The sequence below is a fragment of the Arachis ipaensis genome, chromosome B08 (genome assembly GCF_000816755.2).
Source record: "Arachis ipaensis cultivar K30076 chromosome B08, Araip1.1, whole genome shotgun sequence".
Taxonomy (NCBI): domain Eukaryota; kingdom Viridiplantae; phylum Streptophyta; class Magnoliopsida; order Fabales; family Fabaceae; genus Arachis; species Arachis ipaensis.
The window spans coordinates 128,745,792-128,757,026 of record NC_029792.2 but is presented as its reverse complement, the minus strand read 5'-3'; the positions used below and the strand labels follow the sequence as shown (position 1 = coordinate 128,757,026).

At 34.1% G+C, this 11,235-nt stretch overlaps 2 protein-coding genes across 9 annotated transcripts; one reads left to right on the top strand and one right to left on the bottom strand.

Annotated features, from left to right (window-relative positions):
- Positions 2,018–6,507, top strand: LOC107612724. Its single transcript, XM_016314439.2, has 6 exons — positions 2,018–2,523; positions 2,951–4,302; positions 4,405–4,659; positions 4,978–5,058; positions 5,379–5,750; positions 6,176–6,507. The coding sequence occupies exons 2-6, from the start codon at positions 3,184–3,186 to the stop codon at positions 6,230–6,232; spliced, it is 1,884 nt and encodes a 627-aa protein (XP_016169925.1). The 5' UTR covers positions 2,018–2,523; positions 2,951–3,183; the 3' UTR covers positions 6,233–6,507.
- LOC107612726 (protein BASIC PENTACYSTEINE4) lies at positions 7,667–11,226 on the bottom strand. 8 transcript variants are annotated; one of them, XM_021110184.1, is made up of 5 exons: positions 11,071–11,215; positions 10,552–10,647; positions 10,389–10,459; positions 8,968–9,121; positions 7,680–8,878 (listed from the first exon to the last, which is right to left on the bottom strand). In XM_021110184.1, exons 4-5 carry the CDS (start codon positions 9,037–9,039, stop codon positions 8,003–8,005), a joined length of 948 nt encoding a protein of 315 aa, XP_020965843.1. In that variant the 5' UTR covers positions 9,040–9,121; positions 10,389–10,459; positions 10,552–10,647; positions 11,071–11,215; the 3' UTR covers positions 7,680–8,002. The 8 variants fall into 8 exon arrangements, with proteins under 8 accessions (XP_020965845.1, XP_020965843.1, XP_016169930.1 ...); XM_016314444.2 differs by having other exon boundaries at positions 10,389–10,647; XM_016314446.2 differs by lacking the exon at positions 10,389–10,459.

Here is an 11,235-nt window from a genome sequence, read left to right as displayed (position 1 = left end):
TTTATAGTATAGAATTTTTTGCATATAGTACATAAATTTTACTGTAAATATATTTTGTTAGTTGGATGAGTCAATTGTGGTCCTTCAAAAATTTATATGATGTGCATCAAAATTTGTGTTGTATGTATTTTGTTAGTTGGGTGTCAATATTTTTAATATATAATCCTTTAAAATTTTTATGTTGCATATCAAAATTTTCAGTGCTATGGTATTTTGTTGGTTAAGTATCAATATTTTTGGCATGTAATTCTTTAAAAATTTGTGTTGTGCACCAAAATTTGTGTTATTTTTGGCAGATAAAAGAAGAAGATAAAAAAAAAAAAAGACGACGATAATGATGGTATTGAGAGAAAATGAGGAAAAGAAATCAAATAAGAGAGGAAGAAGAAAAATGACGGTGACATAGAAAAAGAACAAGAGAAGATTAAAGAAGAAGATGATGACAACGATATTGGTTGAACGAAGAAGAAGAAAATACCGTTAAAAAAGCACGCGTATAACAAGCGATTTATAGTTACTTTTGGCATGTAATTCTTTAATTAAAGATGAAAACTCACATGTAAGTTGTCTTTATAAAAATTGATAAATAATTTGACATGTTGATATTGAACTAAATTATTATCTAATAATTCACAACTATTAATTTTATATGAAAATAGATGTATATGAGTTTTAACATTAAATTTAATTTTAATATACTGTCGGTATAAAACTATTTTACATGTACATTCAATTATATTAGCAAAAATAACTACTTACTATTTTTTATATGGAAAAGTATATGGAATCAAAAGGTTACCAGTCAAAAACTAAACAAAACCACATTAATTTATATTAATAATTAATTAATTTTAAATTTTTTAAATTCAAAATTTAAAAAATTTAAAATTGATTAAGTAAACCTAATTAAAACTTATAAAAACCTTCCTCTTCTCTCTCACATTAACCTACTCACCTCCAACAATCACACACATAGGCCCCTTTCTCTCACCATTAGGCCCTCTTCACCTCCTCACCGCGATCCACTCCTCATCTATCACTGACATCTGACTCGTCGGATTCGCCACCGTCGACAAGAACAGCTTCCCTTTCGCGAACCAGATCGGATTCAAGGTTATATTCATATTTCTTTTGGTTCTTTATGTTCTCCTGAAAATTTTTTGATTGTTATGATCTAGTTCCCTCCCATAAAATGCGCTTCTTTTGTGTTTGGACACACTCTTTGCTTTAAAAAAAAAAACATCTGTAATTATTAATCTCTTTAGAGATTTGAAATGAAGGGAGAAGAGAGTTTTGCTTCCTCTATCTTTTCCTTCTAATCCAGAAAAATAGAAAAAAAATTTCAAGTGGCCTTTTACTTGAACTTTGCCATGTGCTAATTGGTATTTATTATTTGCTGCGTTGTTGAAACACAGGAGTCAAACACTGTCGAGGATTTTATTGCATTGTATGAAGAGATTCTACCTTGTACACAGTCATTTTGGGATATTAGGTGCCATTTTGATGATTAAGGAGACGGTAAACTATACACTTGATCTTAGTTAAAAGGAGTCCTTGAACAATTACAGAAATATAAAAAGAACATTCATTTAATATAAAAAAAAATATCTTAATACTTAACAAAAGAAATATCCAGTTATATTTTAACAAAAATAATTAAATATCTATAAAATTAAAAAAAATTATGAAATTCTTAAATAAATAGAGACATTCGCATTTGTAATACAAAAAAATTCAAAAAATATATAAAAGAACATCCATTTAGTATGAAAAAGAAACATTCTGATACTTAGCAGAAGAAACATCCATATATATTAACTCGTAGAGATTTTACATTCATCCAAAGGTATAGTTTCCTAACATTGTTTTTTTTATATTGATCGCGTGAATTACTATCTAAAAATTAAATTCTTTTAACATTAATTAAAACCGTAAAAATCACACGTTAACTTGAAAAGAAAAAGAAAAAAAAAATAGAAAAGAGGGTTTGTGTATTTCACATTTTTGTGGTATCCGTAATGCAAGTAGTGGCTTTCGGTTTTTGGTTGCAACTTCCAAAGACAGAGAGCCAGAAAATTTTGGCTAAGCCATGCCCCACAATCTTGTTCCCTTATAGGAATTAGGAACACCCCCCAACCCCTTCTTTTCTTTTTTGACCCTAATTATTGAATTTTGGAAATCATGATTTATCCATCAATGCACATCCATTTCACCACCACCATAGCCATAACCATAACCCCGTTTTTACCTCACACTTTCAATTCCATTTCCATTTCCATTTCCAAGGGGCCACAAAGTAGACGAAGAAGAAGAAGAAGAAAGAAGAGAATTCCTCTATGATGATGATGATACAATTTTAAGCACTGATACTAGTTCTCTGTCTTGTGGGGTTTGCAAAGTTTGAAACTTTGATTGGTTCTGATGCTGAATTTGCAACCAAGACGAGATTTTTTTTTATTCAACATTTCATGATCATTTGGGATTTGTTTTTGTCCGATGTTCTTTGAATCATCACATGGTCTGGTGCGTGTTTTTTCATTGTATACCAGGACCCTTTTGAGTATGGATTATTAGATTTGAGAAACCATTGGAATTGGAAAAAAAAAGGGGGGGGGGGGTTTAGATATTGGTTTTGTTGTGGGGTTTTAAGAGAGAATCAATAACAACACCATGTTTTCATGTTTTATTTTTATTTAGGTTGTGAAAAGGGTGTTCTGAATTCCTGTTCATTCTGGTTCTAACTAGAGATCAATTAATATATGTTATTCAACTTGAGCAATTCAGTACTTGTGGAAATTGAGTGAGAAATATGAACATGATAAGCTCATAACTAAGTAGTAACTATTGAATTTTGCAACTTTTTTTTTATAATTGAATTATTGTTGTGCTAATATATCGATTTTGAGCAGGAAGTTATCATTTATTGATAAATTATTTGTTATTTCTGCAGAGTGTGATAATGCTGTATATGAAGTTGCTGTGAAATCCAATCAATAACACATGCTTTCATTTCATTTGAGGGGAATTGAGTTACTTAGAGCTGCGCTACGAGGTTTTCGGAGTACACTTGAAACTTGAATTAACGAATGCTGATTTATTAGTGCACTTGAAAGATGGTGATGATGTTGAAAGACACAGAGAAATAAATTCCTGTTTGATAATTCAAAAGAATTGTATAGAGATATGGGGTTGCCGCAAGTGTCTTCAGGCTGCATTGCCGAGGAGGTGGCAGCATCGCTAGGCACATTCGTGCAAACTGCGCCTAGGATCGCCAGCATAAGCAACTATGAGTTGAACATGTTGGCTGGCGAAGACATGAATAACCGATTGCAGATTGATATGCCTAATCCGGACAGAAAAAGTGTTGTAGAGTTGTCGAAAGAATCTCATATTTCGAGTATGTGTAAAGATGGGAAATCGAACATTCCTAAGTTGAAGATTAACCCTATTGTCAATGCTGGTCAAATAATGCAGACACCGGCTTCTAGGACTGTAGGTTTCCAAATAATGACATTAACTCCTCATGTTAATGATTTTGGTGGAAATGCATATTCATCTGCGGTGTTTAATGTTACCAATGGCGCGGCTGAACCATCCGAGTCGAAAGTCAGAAAGCAATTATTGTCCCCTTTGAATGGCTTGCTTCTTGCAGATCATTGCAAAGGTGAATCCCTGGACATTGTTGGAGGTATTTGTCAAGGGAGTTCGAATAGTGACCACGATAGTTGTAGTGCTCTTATGTTCCAAGAGCATAAGAAGTTTCATGTCGGAAACTACACCGATATGCAGTCCATGATATGGTCTGCCTCTTGTTATCAGGAATTAAAGAATTCATCCTGTATTGGTTCTAGTGTAAACCGAGTTTTATCTAGTTATGAGCATTCACACTGCGAACATCACGAGCCATGGTCGAATAAGCATATTAGATCATCTGCAGCACATCATGACTCTGAACAGAAAACTAAAACAAGGCCTCAAACAGCACCATTGTTTATACCACCAAGGAAGTTTTCGACTCCTTTTCCTTTGTCCCCTCTTGGTAAAAATTCTTCTGAAAATGAAAAATTCGGAGAATTCAAAGATGTTGACACTATGTTAGATGATAACAATGGGTCTATTAAGGATGTCGAAAAGTCTGGCTTGTTTATACCTGAAAATGTCATCGATATGCAAGAGTGTTGGACTCGGCCTTCTACCAATTTCAGTGGAACAGTGAATAGGTTGCCAGTTAGAAGGTCACTGGTCGGTTCATTCGAGGAATCACTATTATCCGGTCGGCTACTATCTGGGAAAGTTACTCAGGTTGGCCCGATTTGCATATTGGCTCTCTTTCCACCTTAATTTTCCCAATGAATTTGGAAATGTTTGAGTGGCCTTACTCTTATTTTACTCTTCTAATTGCAGAAAATTGAAGGCTTTCTTGCTGTGTTGAATGTAACTGGCGGAAATTTCTCACCTCGATCACAAAAACTCCCATTTGCAGTAACTAGTGTGGATGGGGATAAGTACTTACTTTATTATTCATCAATCAATCTTTCAGGAAATTTGTTATCATGCAAATCTAGAGTTACTAAATTCCAGAGAACCCTTAGCATGGATGAATCACGATCCGAAAAGAGCAGCCGTATACGCATACCTATAAAAGGACGTATTCAACTCGTAAGTTTCTAACAAAGAGCTTTAAAATTGTTAAGATGAGATCATCATTTTCCTAATCATAAATTTATGAGAAAGAAAATAGCTATGCCTTGCACATTCCATTATTCATCTAGTGTTTTTTGTTCTGTTACCAAGACAACAAGCTAACATGATATGTCCGATGCGCTAGCGTTGCCTCTAATTTTGGATAAATGTTACACATCTTCAATAGTTTGCGGCTTTGTTTTTAACATGGATTTTGCGGCCAGCTTTCTTGTTTGGTAGCTTCTCATTATGTTCTGTGTTGGCTGTATTCTAAATAGTTCTACCTAATTGCAGCTCCTCAGCAATCCGGAGAAGACGCCTATTCACACATTCTTGTGCAATTATGATTTGAGCGACATGCCAGCTGGTACCAAGGTAAAGATTGGATGAATATTTTTTCGTATTCGAATTTCTGTTCCTATGAAGCCATCCAATTGCATGTCATATAATTCATCTCTCTTGCTTGATTTGATGTTTGATTAAAACATTGAAGGCTACATTAAAAAATTAATGAAAGGAATCCAATTCATATAGTGTTCTATAAGTTTTCAAGAACATGGAACCTAACTATAATGAAAACAGAGATGAAAATGATCAACTATATGCATCTTGTTATTGATTTCCCTTCAAATATGTATGTTTTAAGATCTGAATTATTTCCAGTATTAATGTTCTTTGCTTGTATTCATACCTAGACGTTCTTGCGGCAAAAGATTACTTTAACGTCCATGTCTATCACTGGGAACGAAAGCGAAACAGATGCTTGCAATGGAGTTAAGTTCAGTTCAAGCACATGCCTTGGAAATGAAGACAAATTTCTACGTTGTTCTTCGAAGGCGAATGAGAACTCAGTTAACACCGGCATTTTGCTTTATGTTCTCCACCTCCGCTTCTTATGCCCCTTCCCGAAGAAACGTTCTAGGTCAATTCATAAGTGCAAATCTGACTCGCTCTCTGCAGAAGTGAGAAACATTGTTGATAGCGAATACACCGAAAGGCGTTTCTACTTGTACGACGATATGCGAGTAGTGTTTCCTCAGCGCCATTCGGATTCTGATGAGGGCAAGGTATTAAGATTATTCACTGCATTCATGCATGGGATTAATTGAGGTTATCAAAATTGAGAGTTTACAGAGTTTTTCAGTAAACTTGGAAGTGTAAAACTCAACTCGGAAACTCGATTTGAGTTTACTTGATTTACAAGTTAACTCAAAAAGCTTAATAACATTAATGCAATACTGTTGTTATATGGTGAATTAGACACAGCATCAATATTTGGTGATAGCAGTTCATATAAGTCAAATAGAATTACTGAAATTCATACTTATTTGAATTGTGATCACCAAATGTCCTGCCATTTCTAAGTTCTAACTCTTATATATTGATAACATAACTTTTTCATGCAAAATTTGTATATCCATGTTTTCATGGCATGTGTAAATCATTCTTTAGTAATCATGAAAATGTTGTGATGGTTCAAAAAATGTTGCAGTTGCATGTGGAGTATCATTTCCCTTCTAATCCCAAGTACTTTGACATCAGTAGCTGAAGTGGCAGTTTATCTCTCTATGCTTATTGTGTATATACTTGTAAATATTGTACATTTTCAATTCATTTCTTCTTTGATTATTGGGGCCAATTGCCCTCATTTAACTTGGGAAAATGTAAATTATTTCTAGTTACTACCCATACTTCATTCTCTCAATTTCAAAATAAATATCCGTTTGACTAAATTAGGGCTTATTTGGGTGAGCTTCCAAGAAAAGATCTTTTTTCGAGTTATCTTTTTTTAAAAGATCTTATGGAAAAGTAAAAGTAATTTTATGTTTGGGTATCACATGCAAAAAGATCTTTTTATCTATCAATTATGTTTGGGTATAACAATATAAAAATACTTTTTTGTTTATTTATTACATGAAAAAAAATATTTTTTTTATTCTTTTAGTGTTTTTACTTTTATTACTCGAAATTTGCCAAACATGCAAAAAAATAAAAAAAGATTTTTTTTATTAAAAAAAATATATTTTTTATCATAATAATGGCGCTCAAACAAGCATTTAGTAGGATGCAGACGCATTTCGCGTTAATACAAAGTCTGGGAAAGAGCTGCACTCAATAAGTGTAATGTAGGCAACTTAATCTAATAATTACATCTATGGCTGATTTTACGGTGTGAATTTGTGATCTTAAGATCACACGGAGACAATTCAATTGTTGTTATAAGATTCTTTTTTTTGTTTATTTTAGGAATAATGTGATATTATTTATACTTGTTATCTTCATATTTTAAACCTATTAAAGAATTTTTTTTTTAATGTTAGTAATTCTAATAATTTTGATAAATATTTCTAGTCATAAATATTATTCAATTTTGATTAATAAATAATAATGCATGGGGATACACCTGATTAATTCAATATTTTTTTTTTGGGGGTCTCAAAGCAAAATTAACTCATTTGACTTATGATTGTTATATTTTATTCTATCTCTAAGACGTGAATTTGAGGCTACATATAATAAAACAAACAATAGTATTAGAGTAGGAAACTAATAATATAGTAGTCAATGATTCTTGAAGTTCCAATAATAGATGGTTTATCAGTTACAGGACCAACGTGGCTTAGAAAGTGAATACATGGGAAATTTTGGAAAGAGAATTAAGAATATAGTTTCAAAGGATTTATTTAATTTTATTTAGCAATATCAATGAATTTTGATTATTAAAATTGCTTGGATATCCTTTTTTAGTTTCTAAAATCTATTTCTTAGTTCAACATCTTACTCCTATTATCTTACTAACTGAGAATTGAATCGATTCCATGATTCTAAGTTCATTCCATTATGAGAATGTATGACTAGAAAAGTGTTAATGTTTATTGCTCTACAAATTTGTTAGTTTTCCGTTGAACGGTGGTCCTGTTAGTAGTAAGAAATAATACATTAAAATTATTGTAAAACCTTTTCCAATCTAAAGAGATTATGATAATTGCAAAATATAAGCAATGACATAAAAGTGCCAATAAATATTTAAAAGGCCAAAAGTGTCTTAAGGTAGACTTTCCCAGCAGCATTTCATAGAAAAGGGGTCTCATAAACAGGTTAGAAAAGTAACCCCTTGGTCTTGATCACCTAAAAATCCACATCTACATAGACAGTACTTTACAGCTATCCCATCTGAAAGGATAGAAGGCTATGGAACAAAATTTTAGGAGACAAAATATCCCTTCTTTCACAAAATTCAAGCATATAATGCTTCTTATCAAGGGATATTTTTAATGAGAGGCCAAATTGGGACACATTCCTAATGAATGTTCGCTAGCTACTTGATAGTAATGTAGCGATTTGTTCCATGTCTGGCCCAGTAGTCCTTAAGATCCAATGGTACAGATAAATCATGTCCTTGTGCTGCAAACCTACTTAGTAATCGTGTGAAGACACTGCCGCTCATCTTTCTCCCTCCGATACGTGCATGGCGCTTGTTAGGAAGCTGCGGTAGCGGATATACTGACAAAGTGGTGGTACAACAAGATGACTGCCACCCACCATTACCCCATTTGTAGCACTGCCGTGGTACTCCCGTGCATGTGCAAACCGGGACGGGCATGTAAGTTTCATCGAAGGTAACCAAATTCAAGCCAACATCTTGCCTATCCCATTCTGATTTGAACTTCGTCCCTTCAGAAGATGCCCTTTGATTTAAATCCTCACCCATTTTCTTTCCTTTACTAGGAGTCTTTGCTGCCTTAGGAGAGATTGTCTTGTTCTCCTTAGTTTTCTTAGCCTGATGTGATTTGATAGCATCAGAAGGTATGATTGTCACCGGGAAGGCATCAGTGATCGGCACATCCTTTGTGTTGTATGTGGCATCTGTCATGTTATCTAGATAGTTAGCAGGATGGTGCATTCGTTTTGAACCGCGTTGAACTCCATTGCCCAATGAGAAGTTGATAGCATCTTCCCGATTTTGAAGTGCAGCAAGGGCATTATCGCGTTCCCTTATGGCATTATCCCTCTGAGCAATTGCTTCATCCCTCTGACGCAGGGCCTCATCTCTAGCAGCCAAGGCTTCATTCTTTTCAGATATAGCAGCTTCCAATTCTAGAATTGCACGCCTTTCGGCCATAATGGACCTAATTTTCTTATTCATAACTAGTGCATTTGGTTCCGTTACTTGATGCTGCGAAGCCATACTCCACTGCCCATTTCAAATAAAAAATATAATCAATTAAATCAAGCGAAGAAAGATAGAAACAACGACGCATTCTACATATATGCATTGTTTACCGGGGAATTTGCTCCTCTGTAGTAGTCTATTGTATGCCTACTGTTTCCGTGTTTGTGGCCATCATCCATCATGCATGCAGAGGATTGAGCCACATGTGCAGAAGTTGATATCAAGCAGTGCAGTTTCCAGATTTAGTTGATCAACAATTCCCAACTGAAAAACACATTTTGTAAATAAATGAGAATGCCAACAGCAACACCTGCGCACATACATACGCAAGAAAGAAAGAAGCTCAACATATCCAATGAGAGGATCTTTTGATAGTACAAACAAGTGGAACCTATTGGCAAACCTGTACAACTAGAACAAATTCCTTGTCTTGAAACAGAATGAAATAACTCCAAACATCACTCAAATACAATTCATTAAAAGTGATATGACCAATATTGAACAAGACCAACCCTATTATTTATCATACTATAATCCCGACGGAAGCAGAAACAAGGGCACCACCAGTGATTTGACACGAGTAACTTCAAAGGATGATTGGGTGCATTTGATATAAAACCCAAGCATCAGATTGTTTCATGACCAACAATAAGGCATCTTAGATACGTGATTTTACATGGGACACCAATGGAAGAACATGATAGTATTGCAATCGCAGAGGTTCCCCTGAATTTAAAACATGTTTCTTACAGTGCAAAACAATTGCTGCATTGTGTGAAATGCTTTTGACCCATCTATTGGAAAGAATAATAAAACTGACAAACAATCTGGGAATTGCATGCTATTCAGTATTAGAGCCATAACCAACACCAGAACAACAGTGGATTCATAATCCAAGAACCAGTGAGTGCAAAAGCTGCAACTAACAACAACTAAATCTTTGTAAGAATTGGAGCAAAGGAGCACCAGACCAAATGAAAGCAAAGTATATAAAAAAAACACAATACGGCAAGGATGAAACCAGATAAAGAGGAGCAAGAAAATTTGAATAGGAAATAAGAAGGAATTAGTAACAGTCTAACTAAAGTCAATCTAAAGGCAAGGAAGACAACCTTATATGACATTTCATCAATGCTGCTATAACTACCCTAAGTGAGAAAGTAACTTCCCCTTTTCAATAGAAGCTGCAAGAGGGGAGATATGCTTTGATATGTAAATTGCATATTAAACAAGTGAGAGCAGCTAACTAATGGAAATAACGAAAAGTAAAAGTGTAAACTATTAGTGTTCAACAACCAAAAACTTTGTCAATCACATCCATACGATATGATGTAGCCCTGTCATGACAAGAACAGAAATGCAAAGTTCTAAACAACTTCTACACACAAATCAGAGAACACTTCAAAGCATTGACTACATGCTATACTTTTCTACAATTCAGATTTTATAGATTCTCTTTCATATTTCATTCATACATTAATCTCCACTTCCTCCATAAACAGATAACTTTAACTCTCTAATCAAAGTGTACCTAAGACTCCAAAGCAACTTAAAACAAATGCTGATGAAGATTTGAGGAAGCTATCTATCTATGCTTTAGCTCTGCAATAAAGTAATAATCTTTCATCACTGTCTTCACATAACAAAACTATGAAAGTAAAACTCAATGGAATTTGGATCCTAAAAGTTCCAACCTTTTTTGCTCTTCTTTAATCACACAAACACGGAAATCTAATATGCTATCTCAACATGATAGCATCAAAGTAGTAGTGTATTAAACCCTCTTCCAGCTGAAACAGTGAAATGGCACACTTAAATTAACACCAGTATAACAACCACTACCACATTAAATTCTTCCTTTTTTTTTACTCCAAAAATTGTTGTTCCCAATTGTTCAATTTTGCAATGTGGGAAGTGGGAACTGAATTCAAGTGCAAGGTAAAAGAAACCATGAAAGAGTGAAATTTTGAAGTTGATTCGTTTGGATTCAGAACGAATGTGACATTGTAAGTAGCAAAACAAGTAACAATAACGAGACCAAAGTAGCAAGTAAAAATTAAAATGGAAAAAAAGGGGGAAAATATTAAACAGAAAAATTAGACCTAGAAAGGTGAGAAGGGTTTATAAATTACGGAAAAAGAGAAGAAGAAAAATGGAGAAATGCATTTAGCGATAGGGAGAGAGAGAGAGAGAGAGAAGAGAGAGAGACTCACAGTCACAGGTAGAGAGGTAATGGAAGTGTGAATCGGAGAATGGTGAGAGAAAGAGAAAGGTGTTATTGGCGTTTTATGTTTGTTACCCTACGCAACGACAACGACATCTTTCTCGCCCAAATACATTGTCGTTTCAACTCTACTCTCTCTCAACTCTCAAACAAA